Consider the following 25,148-nt stretch of genomic DNA (forward strand, 5'->3'; position numbering starts at 1 on the left):
AACGCAGGAGCTGGCCCCTGGTGGTCAGTGCACTCCCACAGGGTGAGTGCCGCTCAGCCAGAAGCCAGGCTCGTGGCTGGCAGTGATGGGAGCCTCTCCCGCCTCTGCGGCAGCACTAAGAATGTCCACTCCCCGCGGCCTAAGCCTTCAGTTGGACATCCCCTGAGGGCTTCCAGACCGTGAGAGGGCACAGGCCGGGCTGAGGGACCCCCCCACCCCCCGCACCCAGTGCACAAATTTCGTGCACCAGGCCTCTAGTGAGAAATAAATGTTTACTGTTTAAGCCGCCCAATCTAAACTGACTAAGAGAGTATGCTTGTCCATTTCTTACTGGGGTACTATCCTTTTTAAAAAAGTTTTTTCTTACTGAATTACCTATTACCTTTACTTTAATTTTCTTTTCCTAATTGTTTGGATTTTAATTATGTCCGTCAAAACATTATATACATAGCAACCTTTTTTTTAGGGATAAAGTTATTTTCTCACCCCAGTATTATATAGGTATCTATATTTCCTATTTGTATTTTTATGGTTCAGCTGCTCATATTCCATCGTGATGTCTTGATTGACATCTATGAACAGAAACCTAATTTTACTTTTCAAAAAGTAAACCAGTTATCCCTTGAAATGTCACCATTATCATTCTGAATAAACAACCTAGAGAATAATTCATGGATGTTTCTTACCCTTCCATGTTGTTCTACCATTAACTGTGTAATGCATTTCCTGGGAGATAGTCTGCCCAGGGAAGTCCTCCTATCCTCATTTGTTCAGTTTTAATTAGCTTCCCTGTAAGAACTTACTCCTTTCATCTGAAATACTAAATTGGCTCACACAGGAGTTTTGTTTTTTGTTTTTTGTTTTCAGAGCTACTGAGGTTTTGGACCACCTGAGAACTAGATATCCATCTGGAATGGACAGGCGAAAATGACTTGGAAGACTTCAGCAACCCTTCCCAGCAACTACTTACATTTATATCAAGTTTTGTATCTACTGTGTACATTACTGAAGAGTTTAAACAAATATCCCCTAAGACAGTTTAACATAATTGACCTTTTATTTTAAAAAATTACAGGGAATGATTTCAGGCATATCTTATTTTATAAAAGTACTGCTTATATCAAACATTTTTTATCACTATTAATTCCATTGAAGAGCTGCCTTTTTTTTTTTTAAGGTACTAATTCCAATTGATGGGACACTTACCCTTAAAATAGAAAAGTTTCCATTATTTATTTAAATGTCAAAATTAAGATCATTGAGAAGTTTATTGCTTTATGGCTGGGCAAGATGCTACTAGCACATTTTAGGTAAATAATAATCTTTTTAAAAACTATGAGGTCATTCTGTTTAAAACTTTCAGGATAACTCAGAAAATAGATAATATTTATTCAAATTATACACTGGGGCTGGGCTATTATAACACTTATATGTGAAGCAGCTCTTTAAAGAAATAAGATGCACATATAGGCCTGTCTGATTTAATACACATAATTGTAATTAACAAAACCTGGAAGACCAATGTTGTTGCACTATGTTCTGTTAGGATTTTTCTTTTTAAATCACACATTTAGTAGTTCACTTGTGCTTAAACTATTCATATGCATGAGAAGCTTAAAGAAAAAAACACCTCTGTACATGATGATGAAAAGGAAGTAATAAATTTTTTTGAAATTGCACTGTTATTTAAGTCACGTTCCTAAAGCCAGACCTTCCTTTGCAGCTGGCAGAGTTTTCAGATCTAATTGGCGACCTGGGGAGGCCCCTCTGGTATCAGTGAAGTGAAGAAGCTGGTGATGAAAGCCCAAGCGGACGCCATGAGTCCAGGCCTGTGGAGCGCACTGCCGTCCTCGCCGGCCTCTTCTCCATGCTCATCTTCAAGCCCATCATCCATGAGACGCTCCTTCCAAACAAAACAAGAAACGTGCTCCTAAGTGAGTGAGCAGCTAGCACACACACATGCCAAAAAAGGAGAGTTAAGTACTTCCCTACAGGAGGAAGGAACGGGAGGTAGAAAACGGTACACAGCTGGTCATTAGAAATCTTGGTTAAATCCAAAATTGATAAATTCCTTAGTGTTTGAGTTCAAAGGGACAACTGCCAATTTAACACAATAAATTCTCACCATAAGCATCATTTTCTTTCTAGGCTATTTTAAGGAAGAAAAATATTAGTTCTTCCCACTTAATTCTAATATGACTAATTCTTCCAGATGAAACCACACAGCTTATATGTTAACTTTTCTTCACGTGCTGTTCCTCGAATACTTATGGAACACCCAGGACTATTTATCATGTCGCCTCATACATCGCTGAGGACACACCCACACTGAAAGCATACAAAACCTCATTAGCATACCATTTCTTCAAGTTCTAGGTTGTCTGCATTCTGCCCATGATTAACTTCAGCATTATTGTTGGGAGCCTGCTGCTGACCTCCTTCTTGCCTAAAAGGAAACCATCCAGCTTGGTGTCTGTTTGGTAAAATAAAGAAAAAGAAAATAAGTCACAGCTGCTTTTATTTATAAAACTATGAAACATTAGTGTCCTACAAGAGAAAAATGATTAGAACTATGTTACATGAAAGGACCATATCGCCTACTTTAGGCTGAGAACTAACCCTCAAAGCAATGACAGCAAAACAGAAATCAATTTAAGGCAAAAAAAGTCTATCGTAGGCTTCATTGGCTCTATACTAGATAGTAAGACATGTCAGGAGTCATAAAACCTTTTTGTTATTTTTCAAAATGAAATTCAACTAGATAATTTGCTTGCCTCTTATGGCAAGGCCAAGTTAGTCTATTTATGAAGGAAAAAATCTGACCTGTATCTAAAGGACTTACTATTAGTAACTATAATTAAAAAGAACATCCTTGTACAAGAATGAATCATATACTTCCACCAGTTCTAAATATTAATAGCTAAATTAATAATTTTTATAAATGACAATAAAGGAAAAATTTGCTTCTAGACAATTCTGATAAATGTTCTCACTCAACACAACCTGGTCCGCTTCTGATGCCAGACCTACGAAACCCGACATTCATATTTCCTCATCTGACATTCACGACAGACGACCATATGCCAGATTCTGTGCTGAACAGTTTCAGAAAGTCATGAAAAGGAACCACAGGAAGGTAACGGACGTCACTCACAAATAAACCAGTAGCATGGCTCCCATGACCATGACAAAGCGGCTGAAAGAGGAGTAGAAGTACACGATGCTAAGCAGGATGGCGGCTCGTGAGAACGTGTACATCCAGTCTAGCCAGTCTCGATTGAAGTCGTCTTCGTTTAGCACCGGACCTCCCTGGGCATTCATCTGAACATTCTCATTCATGGGTCGGTTTTCTCGGGCCACTAAGTCGGGAGCTGGTGGGGGTTCTTCTCCAGGAAGACGTGCCAAATTTAGAGGCTGTGAAGGCGCAGGCTGGGCGGGAGTGGCATCTGATGTGGCCTGAGCTGAAACTGCAGCTTGACTGGAAGAGTCACCAAAATAAATATTGAAAAGGGAAGAACGTGATCACACTAGGTATTTTTTCAAAGCGTCCTGGATAAGCCATATGTATTTTCCATAAACCTGATATGGACTATCACTACCCCTGCCCCCCATTTTTTAGGTAAGCACAAATTTTAGTGGAAAGTGGGACCAAGATTGTGGAGTAGCTCAGGGAAGGATGCTCTCAGCCTGGTTTGGGGGGATGGAGGGGAGATAAGAACAGCCACATGAATCACTCTTTTCTCCTTTGCACTAAATACTTTATAAGGTAACAAGCAAATCTCTTTCCAATCTCTTCACTAATGACCCCTTTTGTCACTCTACATAGTACCCTACCACCTCCCCCCACCTCAGACCCAGGTTTTGAAGGATTGGTCTAAAAAATGCACATTAGTCATGATAAATGTGTCCAATGTCAGTGATTAATCATTTGTATTAGCATTTTAAGATATTAACTCTTCAACCCCAATCCTGACTTTTGGGAACTCTATCTGGGGACCACTGGTAGAGGTCCTTTGTTAACTTGTAAAGAATTGTGGTTCTAAAGTTTGCTTATAGTTTAATTGTGGAAAGTCAGAAAAATTTTTCTATAATATGCTCCCAGTAAAATAATATATATAGAATTTAAATTATCAAGCCTAGGGGGAAAGTTGTAGGAGATGGCCATGAATTGATAAATGCTGAAATTGGGTAATAAACACAGTGTTCATTTTATGTTCTATCTTTTTATATGTTGAAATTCTTCTACAATCAAAAGTTAAAAATCAAGATAGCAAAACAAAACAAAACTTACGTTTCCTAGGCTACAAAAGCCTATTTAAGCCTGTAAACTAAGACCTTGCATCTGTACAGGGTTTTTTGGTTCCAAAACACTTCCTACATCTCATAGATATTGATTCAGAAGTTGAGCATCTTTTCATATGTCTACTGGCCATCTATATGTCCTCTTTGAAGAAGTGTCTATTCAGATCCTTTGCCCATTTTTTAATCTGTTTGCGTTTTTTGGTGTTGAGCTTTGTAAGTTCTTTATAAATTTTGGATATTAACACCTTATCAAATGTATCAGCAAATACGTTCTCCCATTCAGTGAGTGGGCTGTCTTTTCATTTTGTTGATGGTTTCCTTTGCTGTGCAAAAACTTATTGTGATGTAATACCATTTGCTTATTTTTTCTTTTGTTTCCCTTGCCCGAGGAGATACATCAGAAAAAAAATATTATGAGAATGTCTGAGATTTTACTGCCTGTTTTCTTCTAGGATTTTTATGGTTTTGAGACTAACATTTAAGTTTTTAATCCATTTTTTATTTATTCTTGTGTGTGGTATAGGAAGATCTAGTTTCATTTTTTTGCACATATCTGTCCAATTTTCCCAACACCATTTATTGAATAGACTATCTTTATTCCATTGTGTTTTTGCCTCCTTTGTCAAATATTACTTGACTATAAAGGCATGGGTTTATTTCTCTATTCTGTTCCACTGATCTGTATATCTGTTTTTATGCCAGTACCATGCTGTTTTGGTTACTATGATCTTCTAGTATAATTTGATATCTCCAATTTTGTGCTGAGACTATTCGGGGTCTTTTGTGGTTCCATGTAGATTTTTGGAATATTTGTTCTAGTTCTATGAAATACACCATTGGTATGTTGATAGAAACTGCATTGAATCTTTAGATTGCTTTGGGTAGTATGGACATTTAAATGATGTTAATTCTTCCTATCCATGAACATGGTATACTAGAGGCCCAGTGCACGGATTTGTGCACTGGTGGGGGGCATGGCCTGCGGGGATCAGCCTGCTGTGGGAGCACCGCTCATCCTGGTCAGCCAAGCGACACTCCCACTATGGGAGCACACTGACTACCAGGGGGCAGATCCTGTGTTGAGCGTCTGCCCCCTGGTGGTCAGTGCATGTCATAGCACCTGGTCAACTGGTCGTTCTGCCATTCGGTCACTGGGCTTTTGTACATATATAGATGCTTCCACTTGCTTGTATTTTCTTCAATTTCTTTCTTCAGTGTCTTGTAATTTTCTGAGTACAGGTCTTTTACATCCTTGGTTAAACTTATTCCTAGGTATTTTATTCCTTTTTGAAGCAATTGTGAATGGGACTATTTCCTTAGTTTCCCTTACTGATAGTTCACTATTGGCGTATAAAAATGCAACTGAGCCCTAGCTGGTTTGGCTCAATGGATAGGGCGTCAGCCTGCGGACTGAAGGGTCCCAGGTTCGATTACGGCCAAGGGCATATGCCTGGGTTGCAGGCTCGATCCCCAGTAGGGGGCATGCAGGAGGCAGCCAATCAATGATTCTCTCTCATCGTTGATGTTTCTATCTCTCTCCCTCTCCCTTCCTCTCTAAAATCAATGAAATATATTTTAAAATAATAATAAAAATAAATAAAATAAAAATGCAACTGATTTCTGGATATTTATTTTTGTATCCTACTATTTTACTGAATTCATTTATCAGTTCTAGTAGAATAAATCCAACTTGATCATTATTTTTAATGTATTGCTTGATTCGGTTTGCTAATATTTTCTTGAGGATTTTAGCATCTATGTTCATCAGGGATATAGCCAATTGATTTTTTTAATAAGTATCTGCTGAGATGTTTGTGAACTCCTTATAATAATTTTTACAAGTTAATGTAATACATCAGTAAATGTAATCCCAAATCAAGTTACTTAGGATAAAAGCAGAAAATAAAGCAAACAATACAGTGAGTGAAGATACTGAAATCACTTACTATTGCATATAATACTGATGAGCATACATCTGCTGCCACCACAGCACCTGCAGCGGGCTGAAGGCGGGGTACACTGGGAATCCGGCTGGAGCAGCTTGTCCGGGAAGCTGGTGGTCTACGTTTCTGCCATAAAGAGATAAAGAAATGTCTTTGAATGCTCTGGAATTGAAAGCATTTCTCTAAATTTTCATTTGTGAACTAGTCATCCTCCTGAATCAGAACCTGCATCTACACAAGATCCCCAGGTGATTAGCACAAACCTTAAAAACTACAAAATACAGCCCTAGGTGATTCTGATGCATGAGCAGCTTTCAACAGCACTGCTCTACTTCACCCTCTAACTCTCCAAACATGCACTTAGGTAATGGAGCAAACTTCAAACGCACGCTGATGACTGCAGAGGGCTACCATGAAGTCAGGAGAAACAGACTGCGAAGAGGCCCACGGCTACCAGGAATTCACTCACCCTTGCATTACGTATGGGAACTGATGACTCTGTGCGGGGTCGGTCTGTGCTTGGGGAAGGGAACGCTGCCTCAGTCCTTCTGAGGAAGAACTGACAGCTAACGGCAAGGTTTCTTGACTGGATGATGGAGTTGTTGATCCTGACTGATCTGAACTCTACAAACAGAAATGTAACTATTTTTTCAGGAAGATTTAATTCATCACAATCATGAGGTTATAGACACAGTGCTAAAAATGTATTGATGAAATCCCTCTGCAAACAGTGAATTTTAGGAATTTACTCATTGAATCTTGTGCCCAGCATAATAAGAAGATACTTTAATTCTGATGAGACTAAAGCGCTCAGAAAAATAAAAATTTCTTAATTACACAGTTCATTTATCAACTAGAAAAGGCCAAGTAGTGAAGTAACTGTATACAAAAAGAGCATACAAAATTGTGAGGATTAAATTACATGAAAAGTTCTTTTTGTGATGCCTCAATAATGATACCAATTCCTGTCCATTTCCTATGTGCCAGGGACTATATAACGTGCTGTTAGTAACACACTGTTTTAAAACTATGAGGAACATGCTAGAAATCAGAAGATCTAGAATCTGGTGATATCTCTGACATTAGCAAGGAACATGACCTTAAAATGTCACTCAGCTTCCCTACAAAAAATAAGGTTGAACTAGATTTTCAAGATTCCTTTCAGTTCTCAACTTCTGTTAGTTTAAAGATACCAAAAATGTTGTTTTTAAAAATATGAACAAGGTATCAATCAGGGTTTTAAAATTCTCATGCTCCAATGATGTCAGTAACTCACCAGACTCAACAGCCTTAAACAATATAACGCCTTGAAGACCGCCCAATTTGTTAGAATTTGAAAATAATTTATCATGTCCTATGTAAATGTGAAACACAATTATATTTTATATAAATTATAGCTCTTCCATTTAAAATACCTGGGTACACTATAATGTGAACATCCTTCCAGGTTTGCTAGCACTGTATGTTAGCTGCACTGCCTTCCTATTGACAGGATGTCTTTTTAGCGTATGTTCCCATCCTACTTCCTGCCACGTAAAAGGTCCCAAGAACACTGGTCTTTTGCAAAACTAACACAAGCTTCCTTTAAGATGTTATTCCACACAAAATAGATACCAAATGTCTCACTAGGAACTCTGATTCTTAGGGATATTACTCAGAAAGGCTTCTTTTTTTGACAAGATTTCTCATTAAATGAACCACAAAAAGGTGGTTAATTAAAAGTTAATAGGAGGATGGCATAGCCATTTACAGCCCAGCCTTATTTCTTTAGAAATCTGGATTTATGACCTTATTAGCTCGATCATAATTAGATCTTTAAGACAATTTCAAATCCTACTGAAATTTCTTAGTCATAAAACATTAAGGGGAATTCAACTTAATTTTCCTTTGACACATTTCAGATTTTCATACTACACCTTGAAAACTGAACATATATATACTAATGACAGGAAATCATGGCTGAGGAACCACGGGACAAGTCAGAGGATTCTAAAACTAAACTAAACCAAAACTAAACCAACACAACTGTGCCCAAAGACGACAATACAGAACTTCATGCCACTGCCCATGACTGTCCCTTCTGGTGCAAGGTGGGAAACAGATCCAGGCCCTTAGGGTTATTGGCAAAACATATTTCAGTTTAATATAAGCTAAGTTCCCACAACTGGTACTAGAGAATACTTACCATTGAGGACACGTAATTAAATACAGCAACTGGAGGATCTAGATCTTAAAGGAGCATTTAACTAGCATCTACTGGAAGATCTTTCGTCTAGTTATCACCTCTGCCACTCGTCCCCTTCCTTACAGTTTCGGCTCAATTCTTGACAAGAAGGAACGTATACTTAGCAGTATAAAAGTCTCTGCCCAGGAAGTTTAAAGCAAGCTTCCACTCATCCAATCCTTTTCGCTCACCTTCAAAGCTTTTATGGGAAACCAAAAATAACTTAAGTAAAAGGATTTGGGACAGTGTTTTTAGTACTTGTAGAGAATGCCTAAGTTGAAACGTTTAAGAAAAATTTCCCAAAGAATTTTAGGTAAATGAAAAACTAAGGCAGAAGAAATGAATACCCAAGTCTGAAAGAGTTGAGTAGGTTAAGTAATTTTTCCTCCTGCAGTTGGAATGTATGCCCAAATCTAGTCATTTTTTCAAAAAGTAAAATTCTTGCCCCAGACGGTGTGGCTCAGTTGGTGGGGCATCATCCTGTGCACCGAAAGGTTGCTGGTTCAATTCCCCGTCAGGGCACATGCCCAGGTTGCAGCTCGACCCCCAGTAGGGGGTGTGCAGGAGGCAAGTGGTCAATGTTTTGTTCTCACATAGATGTTTGTTTCTCTCTCTCTCTCTCTCTCTCTCTCTCTCTCTCTCTCTCTCTCTTCCCCTTCCTCTAAAAATCAATAAAAATATTTTAAAATAAAATAAAATTCTTGACCAAGCAATCTACTTCAAGAGGACTTAGCATATTTAAAACTGAAATAATTTAATCCACCTTGAATAAAATATACTCTATTCAACACCTTATTTCTGAAATTTTCCTGGCCTTAAGAGTTTATATTATGTAACAGATCATAATTCTGTTTTCTTAGTATTTTAGTAGTTAAACTCCTGACTATTAAATTACTGATCTGCATACAGGGGAACAGCCTTCAAGGGATAACACTGTATCATGGACTTCTAAAAACAAAGTTTAAATCCCTAACTCAAACACCATCTCACAACCCACAGCTCCAACTGATCTGGTTTTTGTTTTTTTCACTTAATTTTTAGAGGCAAAAGAAATATAATGAGAAATCATCATTTACACCTCCCCAACGACTCACAGAACTGCTACTAGGTGCCAACGCTCCGCGACCTTCTCCCCGGCTGCGGGACTGCGGAGAGCTGGGGGGAGTCCGGGAAGTGCACACGAGGTGGACCATGTGATGCTCGTCTTGCTGAAAGTAAAGAGGTCACACTGAAAGGGTCGCACTGGAAATGCAGTCAGAACGTCAATAGCAGCTCAGCTGAAATTCTTGACTCAAAACTTAAGTTCCTTTCTGGCATAGCCATTTATTAGTAAGAAATTGTCGTCATTTGAAGGTAAATTTACCATTTTAGAATGTGGAGCCCTTTTGAATTCTACATTTTCTCCATGCCTGGAAAATGGTCTAAACACTCAGTAATTGCTATATGAAAAAATGATTACTTTGTATACAAAGGAGTCTTGAAGCAAACAGTGCTGTAAAGTTGTGTCATGCAACCTATTATTTCAATATAAAAACATCTAGCACCTTAACATCGGAACGGCAATAGTTGCTGAAGCTTAGCCCTGAAAACTTTGAGAAGTAAAAATATTTCCATTACTTAGATTTTGCAGCTATAATAAAGAAACTCAAATAATTTCACCATAATCTCATTTGCCTTAATTTTTGCAAGGGGATGTATAGTTGTTTTTTTAGTCAAAAACTGGTTTTTATCTATAATACTTATACTTAAGTAAAAGCATACGTTTGAACTATATTCTATAAATATTCCATGTGTTTCCATAAACCTATAATTATGAAGCAAAACATTCTAAAAATGATTAGGAATGACAATATAGCTTAGCGATTACATGAGTATATTTATGCTTAGGCGTGAAGCAAGTAAAGAAGATGGAGAAAGGAAAGAGAATAAAGAAGGGCAGAGAAGAACACAGGATAGCTCAGCAACTTATAAGAAGACAAGAAAACATGAACGTGATAAAGGAAAGGGGCAGAAGACAAGGAAGAGGCCCCGTTGTGAGAAAGAGAAACGACGTTACTGGAAACTAAGAATTTATCCACTGCCTACCGTGAATCCAGAACTGTGCTTAATTCCGAGGTGAATACCAGAAAGGGAAGAGTCAGCCCCTCCGCTGAAGAGGCTCATGACGCTGTTAAAAGATCAAACTAGCGCGTTAGAGCACAATTAGAGAACTACATAAAACGGTCTTCTGCACAGAACCGAGAAGCACGAACTACAAGCTCTAGGAGTTTAAAGAAAGCAGTTAATGCCGATTCCTAGTAGAATGCTAAGAGGAGGACCTTCCAGAGATAGTCTGACATGAGAGGTGCCTAGTAAGGTAGACAGAAGGCACTCCTGACTTACAACATCCCCTTAGCTTCAGAACACAGAATATTAAAAAGCATTCAAGTATAAGATGTTTACCCTCAGAAACCCAGTTTCAAAGGTAATACTAATTGAATTAACTACAGCACTTGTTCACCTTTTGGGAAAGTTCCTATATAACATTTTATAACTAAGTAGGTAAAGCTAATAGCATTTAACTGAAAAAAGAAGTGGTTCACTGACTAACAAAAACAGTTCAAAGATCTATTCATAATGTAAACATACTATTCAAAATGTTTTATATAAGGGGCCATCCGTCCTTCCACTGAAACATTTTTATTTTAAGTGTTCTGGTCAGAAACCATTTCTGGCAGCAAGAACCTTCTTAAAAAACATTCCAATGCAAACTAGCTATCTTTGGGTTAAAATAATAAAATAAATCTCTAAAGAGTACACAGCAGCCATGTTTTTAAGCATAAACAGAGAGAGAAAATGAACAGGTGAGGCACAGAGGATTTTCAGGCAGTGAAACTATTCTGCACAGGACCATAATGGTGAATACATGTCACTATACATTCGTCCAAACCCACAGAATGTACACCAAGAGGGACCCTAATGGAAAACATAGGCTCTGGGTGATAATCATGTGTCAATAATGTAGGTTCATCAACTGTAACCGACGTTCCACTCCAATATGGAATGTTGTTAGTGGGGGAGCCTGTGCATGTGGGGGGCAGCAGGGGGTAAAAATGAAATCTCTGTACTTTCCGCTCATTTTTACTATGAACCTAAAACTGTCTAAAAAAATAGTGTATCAAAAAGAGAGAGAGAAAAAACCTGCTGCAAATTCCACTATTTTTGAGAGAGAAAGAAGTTATTAAACCACGTTGGCAAGCTGAAACTACCTAGTTAAAATGAAAATGACAGCAAGAAGTCACACTGGCAGAGTGAGAATGTCACCTATTGAACAGGAGGAATACACTGGTATAAGATTTCTTAGTTTCCCTGATGATCATAAACAAAAGGAGAGGATGCAGATTTCCTAAACTGGTCCTGAACAACATTAAGAGTTAAGTCAAAGACCTAAGGCAAAATATCAAAGCTATATATTCACAAACAAAATGTAGCATCACAAATGTAGAGGTTATAAAAGTATAAATTTCACAAATAAACATGAGTTAAAAGTTGCCATTAAAAAAAAAACAAAACACAAAGAAACAGTATTCCAGCTGGTTATCAAAAAGCTATACTGAAATATATTTTAGCTCTAAGCACCAGCCTTCAAGGTTGCTAACTGATGGACCAATTGGGCTTCCTTCTATTTCTTGCCCTGAAATTAAACTCCTAACGCAAGCAACTTGCATTAAAATGTCCTACAGTTTGGTCAAAGGGGATACAGGCGAGGAGACTGTCCTCAGTGAAAATCCTGCACCTCTCCTTGAACTCTCCACTCCTGCACTACTGGTAAGCTGACAGAGTTTTCCTGCACAAAATGCCAATCACCTGAACACAGTATGTAATGCTAGTTAGCTATCAGATAGGTATACCAAACTGCTACCTAAACGAACTGGAATCTGTCATTATGTTTTTTACTTTCTAGCTCATGTTTACATGTTATGCTACCCAAAGGTTGATTTTAAGGATCTGAAAACTGGATGTCGATAAAATTTCAGAACAAATCTCCTCTCACACTGTGTCTGGTATCGAGTAGTGGTAGAAATCTGCTTACTTTTCTCAGAATGTCTTTCAGCTGCAGATGATCGGGAAGCAGTCTGCCCGAATACACCAATCTCTGATCCTTCGTCAACTAAGAAATGGGACAAAGAAAATAATTCAACTTTTTCTAATTATACAAAATAAAGGTTGGGAATAACATGCCTAAATATGGGTAAAGTAAACTCCCTTTAGGCACAAATAAGCAGAAAACTGACATATTTTAAGAATTCTGTTTTTCCAAATTCCACTTAAGACATTAAGAGCTCAGCAAATGGTAGCATATTTATTGTAGATATAATAAAATACAATTACCAAATTTCCTAATGACATTAACAAACAAAATATGCCATTAGCAAACTTACTTATATGCTTTATCCTACTGTATACAATCTCAAAATAAGAATAACAATATCGGATGAAGTTTTACCATGTCTTGTGGCTTTCTTCTGTCCTTACATGTATCCCACTAGAAATACGTAGATGAAATACTGTTTCAAAATCACTTGGTATAATTCCTCTTGCAGTTATGTCACCGTCCTAACATTAAATCATTAAATTATTGTGTTGCCATTTAAGGATTACTTTTTTCTATTTAACTTTTTAAATTATATGGCAACAGAGTAAAAATTATAGAATGAGATATGTTCAGAGAGGTTTAGTTTCTGTCCCTGTTCCCTCCCTAATTTTTTAAAGTATGCTTTTATTTACTTGAGAGGAAGGGAAAAGGGGAGGGAGAGAGAAACATCAATTTTGAATTTCCCTTTCACTATTTCTTTTTAACAACACAACAAATCTGAATATAAGCAAGTATTTCCCCTCTTTTCTCACATAAGAGCTAGTACACTCTACCTAATATTTTGTGCCTTGTCCTCCCACTTAATATAACCTGGAGATTATGCCTCAGCAGTATGAGGACGTCTTCCCCATTCTTCCTGACAGTCCATAATGCTCCATTATATAGAAACTAGAGGCCCGTTGCATGAAATTCGTGCACTCGGGGGGCAGGGGGTCCTTCAGCTCGGCCTGCGCTCTCTCGCAGTTCGGGAGCCCCACAGAGGGAGGCCCCAACCACCGCTGCCGGCCGGGTATCCTGGGCCTCCCTCTTTGGGGCGACCCCAGAGCCCCCTGGCGGTGGCCTGGGCCTCCCTCTGCGGGGCAATCGTAGGGCAATGGCGGGACCCCCTGACCAACTGCATCGCACCCGCCTTGGTGGCGGCAGTCACTGCTGGGTCACCGCGGCGCCCGCGACCCAGGAGGGACTGAGAGGTCAGCAGTTGAGCCAGCTCGCCAGTCCCCGCCCACCCGAGCCTGCTGCGTGCGCAGCCTGGCGTTCGGTCATCCGTTCGGTCGTTTTGGACGTTATGGGCCCTGGCTCTTTATATATTAGGGTGCTCCCATATACTAATGGATATTTGAGTAGTTCCAGGCTTCTGTTATTACCCACAGTGTCCTTCTTTCATGCTATTCTATTTATTTCTGTACTCCCTCAGAGTATCCTGCAACATGGAGATCCCTAGTGGTCTTCATAAAAGCAGCTTGGTGGGCAAACTTAATTGGGATGAATATGAGAGAAAAGGAGAGAAGTACAGTTAGAAACATCTTTTAAAAGTGTAAATCAACCCTGTCACTCGGCTGGATTCCCACCACACTGGATTTAAAGCTAATTCCTTACCATGGCCAGACAGTCCCAGCAGATCTGGTTTCTGTCTCTCTCCGACCTCCTCTGATGGTCTTCTTTCCTCCTCACTCACTAGCCAAACTAGCATTCACTTAGCTCTCCAATATGCTAAGCTCCTTCCTGACTCTGACACCCTACCTGCATATTCTTTCCCAGCTCTTGCATGGCCATCTAAATTACCAAGCTGATGGTGGTCCGAGTAGGCAGAGAGAGAACTACACCACTCCGAATACACAGCTGCTTAACCAGCTGACCCCAAAACTCTGCCACCCACTAAACAGACACTGCTGAAAAAACAAGGCGAGGAAAGCTCACCGGCTAGTAAAAAGTGCAAACTTAATCCTTTGGGGAACGATTTTTCTCTTTCTAAAAGAATTACTATTATTACCTAAAGTGTCTGACTTTTCAACATTTAATCAGATACCAAAAACAGATAAGATACTATATGCATCCCTAATGCATATTAAATATTCACGAGTCTGGGAGTTGAGTTTTACAAAGCCAGCAACACTTTATATTTCTAGAAGTCACCTAGTTGGTCTCAAAAGTTTTAATTTTTCATGTGAAGAACTAAATGAGTCTCTCATAATTATGCATGGCTTTAAAAAAGCATATCCTTAGTATATCCAACTTCAAAATAATCAAATAGCTCAGTAAAAGCAATCTACAACCTATATGTTAGTTCAAAGAACAATGACCGAGTCCTCTGAAAGTAGTCACTGTTAACATTTCAGTACTTGCATACAGCTGTCACAGTGCCAAACAGCTTTGAAGAGCTGGTTCCCGGGACGTGCACAAAACATCATTTCTGTGGGAAGTGAGTTCTGCGGATCTGTCCTGAACATATCTCCCACTCCCACCAGATTCAGCCCACCTAAAGCCCCAGGAAACTCACAAACACTATAAATGAAAGCACAGTTTACCCAAACTGTCTCCAAACCTTATCTCCTTGCAACAACTGTAAGCAACACCCGCTCACAGAGCTTACAGAAGAATTTCCTCCAGAACTCCACAGGGACATTCCCTGCGTAGCTGTTTCCACTCACAGGCCATGCACAAGTCAGGTACAGATAACAGGGACTGCCAGAGTACGTGCCTGCTGTGGTTCACACGAACAAGCAGGGATGTGGGCAGACAGGGCAAAGCAATGTGCTTCGAGGTCTTGAGAGTATATCCCCCTATCTTCCCCATCATTTATCAAAATCAGCAGAAGTAACCGCACACTAAGTTGAGATGCATTAGAACAATATTAAGGTTATGCAACCCATTCATCTGCAGCCGTTAAATGACCAGCTAAATACATAGACCTCTTTTTATAGTTCTTTTAATTTGCAAGCATACAACTGAGATGGCCAAGTCCCTAAAATTCAAATTCTACTACATAGAATTCTATGAACTTGGGCAAAAAAAAAAAAAAAAAAGAGCTAATAATAAAACTTAACATCATAAGGTATCTCTAAGGAATAAATGTGATAAAACAGATAAAGTGCTCAGCAGAATGTCTGGTACACATGGTAACCACTTAGTAAATGGCAGTTAACATAGTTAAATAGTTAACTATTATTTAGTTACACAACCATAATAGTTAAATAAAAGCATTTGAGACCATCAAATGAGTATTTATTGCCCTGGCCGGTGTGGCTCACTTGGTTGGGCATTGTCCCCTGCACCAAAACGTTGCAGTTTGAATCCAGGCAGGGTACATGCCCAGGTTTTGGGCTTGATCCCCAGTAGGGACTTGCAGGAGGCAGCCAATCACTGTTCTGCTCTCACACTGATGTTTCTCTCTTCCCCCCCTCCCTTCCTCTCTCTCTAAAAATCAATTTTAAAAAATCTTTTTTTTTTAATAAAACCTTTTAAAAATTAGTATGCATTTATTATGGAAAGGAGAGAAACATAAACTGAAGTTCTGGAAAAATCCTATTTTTAAAAGTACTGATGCATGATTAAACAAACTTGTACCGTTATTTTCCCAAAAAGACATTAGGAAAAGGCTACAAAAGAATTACATAAAACAAATTTTAACCCACATTCATTCAAAACTTTTAACTTTTCATCAGCCTTCACACTCAATTTAATAAAGTTTTAAAAATTTGAACTATATTATGTGACATGAAAGCCTTTTAAATGTATGTACTAAAATTTTATAATTGTCTTAAAAAAATTTTTTTAACATGTATGGATTACAGCCCCTTTAAATCAGTTCGGAGGTGGTTAAGCAGATAATATTTTTAAATGACCTGCCTAAATAAGATAATGGGGAATTACAAAATTAAGAGACATAACCTCAAATTATATTACACAAGCTATTTTCACTGATAATGAAAGTCAGATGTCCATCTCAATTACAGGCAATTTGGTTCTGAAACAGAACTTACACAGCTGGTTCTATTCCTGTTTGCTTTATTTCTAACAGAACCTCAGAGTGGAGGAACAACTTGAAAACCAGCACAAACCTCCCTAGCTGAGCAGGAGAGCTGGAAGGCCTAGATAAGGAAACTGACTGCTTTCACAGAAGCACCAAGACACAGGACACCTACCCTGCATGGAGGGACACGTTCAACAGGCATTTGGCCTCCACACTGACAAATGCAAAGCCAGGCATACGAGCTCCCGGAAGGTTTGCATTCCAACCTGAACTCACTGTGAGTCGGGTCCATCTCGGTAATGACGTATGTATGAGAAGAGGAAAAAAATGAGAGATAACGAGAAAGGTGCCTAATGGACTTCTACTGGATAACATGACGTTTAACCATTTTGATATTTACATCTCTAAGTTAAGTGTGAGCTACATAAAAGTCTGAAACGACCCAAGTGAAAGGGGCCTTCTGCACAGGCAGCTTCACCCCTTAGTAGCAAATACCAAAATTTCAGGATCTCAAAATCTAAAGTCCTGAAGCGATGACAAATGTCTGATTAGAATATTATCTACATATACTATCAACATGAGTTGGTACACTTCCCAGTTCTAAACCAATAATCAATACCATTCAAAGTTAAGCAAAACTCCAAAGAGCTCAATTCCACATCTGAGGTTTTTAATAATGACGTTGTAAACTTGTGCATAAATATGGCAACTGCCTTACTTCCTACCAGGAAAACACCTTCCCCTGTGTAGCCCATTATGGACCCGTAATCTTTTTTACATAGTACTATCACACCAAGTGATAAAGTGTATAAAGTACTTAGAAGTTGTGAAACAGGAGCTCTGAGAGAATAGGCTTTTATAAAGCTCTCATCTTGTATGCTTAAAACTGTTATCAACCCTAAGAAAAATGTCCCTGTGAGCGAACCTCTTTTCTTTCTTTTTTTTTTTTTTTAATATATTTTATTTGATTTTTTACAGAGAGGAAGGAAGAGGGATAGAGAGTTAGAAACATCGATGAGAGAGAAACATCAATCAGCTGCCTCTTGCACACCTCCTACTGGGGATGTGCCTGCAACCAAGTTACATGCCCTTGACCGGAATCAAACCTGGGACCCTTCAGTCCACAGGCCGACGCTCTATCCACTGAGCCAAACCGGTTTTGGCCGAACCTCTTCTTAAAACAGCTATACATTCCCTTCCCCTGTGCTTCTGCCACACTCAGTACATCCCTTTCTGTAACACCATTTCCACAATATTAGTTATTTTCTTTCATCTCTGTATCCCCCCACTAGACCTCAGCTTCATAAGAGCAAGGGACTCTTAACATCCCCTTCATGCTTGGCATACAGACATTCAAATGCCATATCAATAAAATCCAAATTAAAGTAAATAAATGAAGCCCCAGAAAGTGTGCTTGGGTGGGGTAGTTTATCTATTGTGTTTATTGAATTTAAAATATCCATGTGGAGATTACCTATGATTAAGTCAAGTCAATATTTGTTATTAAAACTAGAATTTTAAGATTTTATACAGTTGCTGAATCCCATTAATAGCATGTAGACACATGACCTATCTCTGTAGAGATCCTAAGAGGAACAACTTCAGGTATCCATTCTTATCCCTCCATCAGCTTCCATTTATTTTCCTATAGGCCCCGCCCCCAGGGACCAAGGCCTTCCACCTGCCGGTAAACCATCACACCCAGCAAAGAGCAGTGCTGACCAGAGCCGTCACCTTTTCTACCTCTTACTGGGGGACAAGTGCTTCTACAAGGCACTGGAAGCCCACTCTGCTTCCAAGTCCACCCACCCCGGCAGGCAGATGTGCACAGAACCAGCCATAAAAATGGCCTCTGTTAAACACCAACAGTGAACTTGAGACACTTGCACAAAGAACTCATGTTAAGTAATCACTGTGGGTGGTCCTAAACTTCCTGTGTAATGTATTAAGTTGTCATGTAACATCGCTTATGTTGCAAAATGTTCTCTAACAGCCTGACAAAGAAAACTTTTGGGAGTCCACTTCCCAGACCAGAGGTTCTCAACCTTTCTAATGCCACGACCCTTTAATACAGTTCCTCATGTTGTGGTGACCCCCGACCATAAAATTATTTTCGTTGCTACTTCATAACTGTCATTTTGCTACTTTTATGAATCGTAATGTAATTAAAGTTATGAAGGAGCAACGAAAATAATTTTATGGTCGGGGGTCACCACAACATGAGGAACTGTATTGAAGGGTGGCGGCATTAGAAAGGTTGAGAACCACTGGCCTAGACTGAGGACTACCTATGGCTTTGGGGTATTATTAAACAGTTGGTCTGTTTACCAACGGTGAAACTTCAAATTCTCATGTGATAACTGTAAGCCTGTCAAATCCAACCACCATAAAGTTTTCAGTGAAGTTCTATGAGAATAAACACATAGGACCTGCCCCAAGGCCCACCCACTCTCTTAACCTAGAAATAACCTTCAGAGAATGCAATCCAGGTGGAGAAAACTTGCCGGAGGAGGAAAAATGTCGGGTTTGCCACAAAATTAGGTAGTCAGGCAATTACTAGGTTGCATATTATGTGTACAGCCTGCAAGAGTCCCCAGTGTGTCCAGGCAGCAGGCAGATAAGGAGGGCGGGGTGTGAAGAAGTTTGTAACTGCTCTGTCTCCAGCAGCCGACTGACCCAGGTGAGCCCCGACAGCCTGCACAGATGAGTGCTGGGAGGGGTGCAGGTAAGGCAGACCCGCTTCACATTCCTCACTTCGAGTCTTTACAAAAGAGAAAGTTTTAGCAAAGTAAGAACTCTTGGTCTATCAGAGAACAAACCAAGTTCCTTTTGACTTGGTTTAATCATATAATATAAAGAACTTCACTTAAGTACATACTTGAGAGTATGTACTGGGACATGCATTACTTAGGAACGGTATTCAGATTATGTTATGGGCAGTACTATGGAAGTCTATGACTTTAAATTGACTGTTCTGAAAAGCTATTTTCCACTTCAAAATTGTGCAAAAACGAATCACATACAATAGGAAATCTTTTGTAAAGCGTAAATTTTTAAAACAAATTGTTATTCCTGTGTAAACTTTAACTTTCATACAAAAAGATTTGAATAAATGAGAGTTCCAGCCAGTGTGTTCCAAGTCCTTCACTACCTCTGGGTTTTTATTTCCTGTACTAAAAATATTTGTATCACAAGGTGCTGACAAACACAGCTAATGCCAACTGAGAACTGTTTTTCTAAACCTCCCATTCTTGCAATAACCGCAGGATTTCTGTAATTATTTCAGAAATCTAAACTAACTAAACTTAATACTGTAACACCAAAACAGTCCTAATTCATCAACATCTGAATATAGATCACATGCCTTCTTTACTTATCAAGACTTCTTAATTACCAACCATGTCCTTTCAAACCTACCTTTGGGGACAGATGGAGCTGTAGTCCATATTTTATTTATTATCTTTGCAATATCCAGATATGATTCAGAATGGAAAATACTGCCACAGATTTACAAGTGGCCATATGAAAGGAATAAAAAGATGCACCAAATGGTGGAGGGGGTGGAAGGGCTGTTCTCTTCTAAATTAGTGAAATGTCTGTGACCTGGTACAGAAGAAAAATGAGGAAGGGAGGGGCAGAGGAATGTGAGTCTAAAACTCATACTTCTTTGCTTCTTAGAAGATATGTACTAATCTCGAACATGTCATTTTTATAGGGGTACATACTTATTTCCAAGAAAAAGAACATTTGCTTTTCAACAATGGTGAGCAACTTTCTGGGCCAGTGTTGAAAGTAAAGAGGAATTTTAGTCTAATAAGCAATAGCAGCTTTAATATGAATTGTAGTGCTTCTTTATCTTTTTTTTTTTTAAGAATGCATCTGTCATCCCATATTAGGTTGATGACTTTTAGTCCAAGGAAAATGGTCTTTTTTTTATGCCTGCCTGCAATCCGTATGTCCCTTGATATTTCGTGTAAACTCTTACTAATTAACTGAACCTCATAAGGAAGATAGGAATGATGGCTCGGACACTCAAGAGACGCACACAACTTCGGAACGCAAAGGACTTCCCGGTCTACCAGCCTGATTCAAGGGGGTTTGGGGGGGGGGGGGGGGCGGGAAGAGGAAGGAGGTGAGCCCCGGGCACGAGAGGCTGCGGCCGGGCAGCTGCGCCCAGCTGTTAGACACTTACTGGTTTGCTAGGGTACACGTTAGAGAGATGCGTTTTTAGTTTCCCCACGGTCCAGTTCAAGAAGCAGCTAATAGTCTGGTCCCTGTATTTCTGATTCGGTGCTTTAATGATGAGGGTCACAGGAATCTCCATCCCACTCTGCTCCATGGTGCCCCAACGCCGAAGAGTCCAGAGGAGCAGCAGTTGAGAGCCCAAGGGAGCCGGTGCGGCCGGGATGGGGACGGCGGCTAGTGGGTCTTAATATTCCGTGTCCAAGTCAGTCACAAGTGCACCGGGCGATACAAAGGCCATTGCCGGGACCAAGGAGGATGGGCGGTGGCGGCGGCGGGGTCTGGGGGCCCGGCCGCGGGTGCAGCGTTCCCCGCCAGGTCCGGGCTCCGCTAGGCTCCGCCGGACTCCGGACTGCGGAGGGGGCGGGGGGAGAGAGGAAGAAAGCTGTGAGGAGGGAAGGAGGGAGGGAGGGGTGGGGCCGCTACGACCCGAGTCGCCGCCCCGTCCCCGCCACGACCCCAGAGCTGAAACGCAACAAGGCCCCTACGCGACGGCCCCGCCTCGCGGGCTGGAGAAAGGCCGGGCTCAGGGCGGCCGGCCGGGCAGAGATACCTGAGAGACGGTCGCCGGGCCCGCCACCGCCGCCCTCCGCGCCCGGGCAGGGCCGCCGGCCGCACAGTCGGGCCGGGCGTCCTCCGCCGCGACCGCTCCCTTCCTGCTGCTCTGCGCTGCCGCGGCCAGCGGGTCTCGCGAGGCGGCGCGGGCGCAGCGGGAGGAGTTGGCCGAAGGGCGCGGCCGGGGTCCGCGGCTCCGCGGGACAGGGCGGGAGCGGGGGACGAGCTGGGCGGCCGGCGAGGGCCAGGTGCGGCCGGGCGGCGGCAGGTGGCAGGAGGGCGGGGACTGGAGCCGAGGCGCCGCCGCCCGCGCACCCGTTTTGTTGTTGTTGGGAGCCAGGTTCGGGCCCTTTAAGCCGGAAGCCGCAGGCCGGAAGTGCGTCACGCGCGGCTCTACCGACGCCCCGCCCGCCGGACCCGCCGACCACCCGCGCCGGGTTCCCCCAGGACAGCCAGGGCGCGGTTCCTGGCCACCCTGAGCCGCCGGGGCGCGTGGAGACCCCCGGGCCTCACCACGCATTGGGTCCCGAGCCCCGGCCTCACGCAGGGCTCACCACTAGCTTAGCGGGCGTTAGCATGTCCTGTTTGGACCACACCCCGAAGATTTGGGACGGGTTCCTCCATCCTAAGCGTTGTCTCTGGAGAAGTCTGATGTTAAATCAAAATGTCGAGTGTCGACTGTCTGCAAAGCCAGGTTCCCGCAGCTTTGGCGGAGAGACCGTGGAGTACATTGCATAAGGCGCAGCGGCTTTCAGATAACCCTGAAGTCACCCTCCAAGTGTGACTCTGGTTAACCTTTCTGAGCCTCAGTTTACTTCTGAATGGAGCCGGTGATACCTACCTGACTGCGTGCTGATGAGTCCTTGAGCGATGTATGGAAACCATCTTGTAGAGTTCTAGCGAGTGGCAATCTCCCAAACACATGTTCATTTCCATTCTTTCCTCTTGGTCTTCACAAAAGTTGACACGTGTGTCCTGAGCACCTACTGTGTGTTCCGCACAGTGTTATTTTTCTGTTTTAGGGCTTAAACATGGGAACGCAAAGGTTGAGTGCAGTGCCCAAAGCTGACTTACTCTCCATTTTCTGCACGAGTTTGGGAGTCAGTACAGTAAGTTAGTTAGGTGCGCATTTTCACAGCTTCAGGATTCCCTTCCAGGAGGATGCAAGCAGATGCTGTAGGGGACTCTGGGGAGCTGGTCTCTTTCCTCTCAGTTTCTGGAGGGTTGGTGAAGGTTATCCACCACGGTGTTAGTGACCAAGGGCAAGCTTTCCCTCTCAGCAGCTCATGCAGCAGCCTGGATCCCTCACACCTCTCCTCCTTTACCTGGTTCTGGGTGGTAGGACACCTACCCTGTCACCCACACCCTTTCAATGCTCCTCTGAAATAAGAGGAAGTCCTCTTTCTTTCTTGTCATGGGATAAGGACAGCTTGCTGAGGTTCTCTGGAGTAGAAGTCTTCTGGTCTTTTTCTGACTAGTATCTAGTCATCTAATGGAACCTTTTTTTTCTAGCTGAAAAATCCTGTTTTAGACTCCCATGTATTAAGGGCAGCCATTTATCACAATTTGGCCAATAAGATGAAAGTTGAAGCTGCTGCTGGGGCTTCTGAAGGATGGACATGTGCAGATGGGGCTCATCCTTGCCCGACACCCGTCTCTCTCTTCCTGGAGTGGAGGTGCAGCAGCCATAGGTAGCCACAAGGCAACCAATACCAGAACTATTAAAAGACGCCGGATCCTTTATGACACCATCGTGCCACCAAATAAGCCCCAAACTGTCACCTTTATGGCTTTTTTTTTTTTTTTTTTTTTTTTGTCTAATTACTATTTAAGCCAGGAAGTCTCCACAACCACCCAAACCTGCAGATCTTGTCACTTATGCTTGTGACTCAGACTTCCAGGAACCCTTTAGAGCAGGCGTCCTCAAACTATGTATGGCCCGCGGGCCACATGCAGCCTGCCAAGGACATTTATCTGGCCCGCCGGGTGCCGCTGCCTGTCCTGCTTAGCAGCTGACTCATCCCGGGCCCGCAGTGCACATAGGAATTTGTTCATAGTTTTTTTTCTAAACTATAGTCCGGCCCTCCAACGGTCTGAGGGACAGTGAACTGGCCCCCTGTTTAAAAAGTTTGAGGACCCCTGCTTTAGAGTAATGGGGTCCTCTCACTTGGCACTGTGAAATATACATTATTAATGAGAATATACATTAATAAAAATATTAAAACAGAATGTACACTTCACTACGATAAGCACTGTTCTCTTTTTGCTGTTAATTCTCACCAGAGGATGTTTTCCCATTGTTTTTAGGTAGAGAGAAACATCGATGTGAAGAGACACATCAATTGATTGCCTCCCGCACACAGGTACGTGTACTTGACTGGGAATTGAACCCAAGACCCTTCCGTGCACGGGCCAATGCTCTAGCCAGGGCTGATGAGCACTATTTAAAGCAGAGCCCATCAAAGGTTCACTAGCATAGACAAAAATATTTTAAAGTGTGATGAACATTCAAGAGAATGAAGTATATGGATATAAAAATGATATATAGCCCTGACCGGTTTGGTTCAGTGGATAGAGCGTCGGCCTGTGGACTGAAAGGTCCCAGGTTCCATTCCGGTCAAGGGCATGTACCTTGGTTGCCGGCACATCCCCAGCAGGAGGTGTGCAAGAGGCAGCTGATTGATGTTTCTCTCCCATCAATGTTTCTAACTCTCTATCCCTCTCTATCCCTCTCTGTAAAAAATCAATAAAATATATTTTTTTTAAATGATATATATAGGGTCTGAAAAATGATTTTTTTTACTTTATAGCCATCTGAATTAAGTATCTAAAAATGCTTTTGATGCAGTTGAACTTGGTCACAATAAAAACTGTACGTGAATATCCCATTTTTGTTAAATTATGTGTATATGTATAGAACCATGTATGAAAGTGGTCCCCAGAATACTGACAGTGTTTAACGTGGAACTTCCAGTAGGAAAAATAGATAGCATTGAGGGGATGCAATTCAGCAGAGACTCAGAGGCTGCTGTGGGCCTTGGACTGCCTAGTTCAGTCACTGCAGTGGTCGGCAAACTGCGGCTCGCGAGCCACATGTGGCTCTTTGGCCCCTTGAGTGTGGCTCTTCCACAAAATACCACGGCCTGGGCGAGTCTATTTTGAAGAAGTGGCATTAGAAGAAGTTTAAGTTTAAAAAATTTGGCTCTCAGAAGAAATTTCAATCGTACTGTTGATATTTGGCTCTGTTGACTAAGGAGTTTGCCGACCACTGAGTCACTGTATGTGTCACAGATAAGAAAAGGAAGTGTAGCCTGGCCTGCGTGGCTCAGTGGTTGAGCATTGACCCATGAAACAAGAAGTCACCATTCAATTCCTGGTCAGGGTACATGCCGGGTTGAGGGCTCTTATCCCCAGTGGGGGGCGTGCAGGAGGCAGCCAATCAATGATTCTCTCTCATCATTGATGTTTCTATCTCTCTCCCTCTCCCTTCCTCTCTGAAATCAATAAAAAAAATATTAAAAAAGAAAAAGAGCCCTAACCGGTTTGGCTCAGTGGATAGATCATCGGCCTGCGAACTGAAAGGTCCCAGGTTCGATTCCTATCAAGGGCATGTACCTTGGTTACAGGCACATCCCCAGCAGGGGGTGTGCAGGAGGCAGCTGATCGATGTTTCTCTCTCATCGATGTTTCTGACTCTCTATCCCTCTCCCTTCCTCTCTGTAAAAAATCAATAAAATATATTTTTTAAAAAAAGAAAGAAAAAGAAAAGGAAATGTG

At 41.5% G+C, this 25,148-nt stretch overlaps 1 protein-coding gene across 9 annotated transcripts in view; it reads right to left on the reverse strand.

The window, feature by feature from the left end:
* Window positions 1–1,033: 1,033 nt before the first annotated feature.
* The window catches only part of HERPUD2 (HERPUD family member 2), a 98,492-nt gene continuing 74,377 nt past the window's right edge, over window positions 1,034–25,148 (reverse strand). For 8 of the 9 annotated variants that reach the window (XM_080665711.1, XM_080665708.1, XM_080665713.1 and 5 more), the window contains 7 exons: window positions 12,542–12,619; window positions 9,564–9,677; window positions 6,715–6,869; window positions 6,249–6,371; window positions 3,155–3,478; window positions 2,359–2,473; window positions 1,042–1,903 (listed from right to left, as the gene is read on the reverse strand). In XM_080665711.1, coding sequence (XP_080521837.1) covers window positions 1,742–1,903; window positions 2,359–2,473; window positions 3,155–3,478; window positions 6,249–6,371; window positions 6,715–6,869; window positions 9,564–9,662 — 978 coding nt within the window. In that variant the 5' untranslated portion in view covers window positions 9,663–9,677; window positions 12,542–12,619 and the 3' untranslated portion in view covers window positions 1,042–1,741. Of the gene's footprint in view, window positions 1,904–2,358; window positions 2,474–3,154; window positions 3,479–6,248; window positions 6,372–6,714; window positions 6,870–9,563; window positions 9,678–12,541; window positions 12,620–20,766; window positions 21,169–21,369; window positions 21,739–25,148 lie in introns of those variants that run through there. The other variant, XM_080665706.1, reaches the window with a different exon arrangement.

Source organism: Plecotus auritus (assembly GCF_963455305.1).
Source record: "Plecotus auritus genome assembly, chromosome: 4".
Classification (NCBI taxonomy): domain Eukaryota; kingdom Metazoa; phylum Chordata; class Mammalia; order Chiroptera; family Vespertilionidae; genus Plecotus; species Plecotus auritus.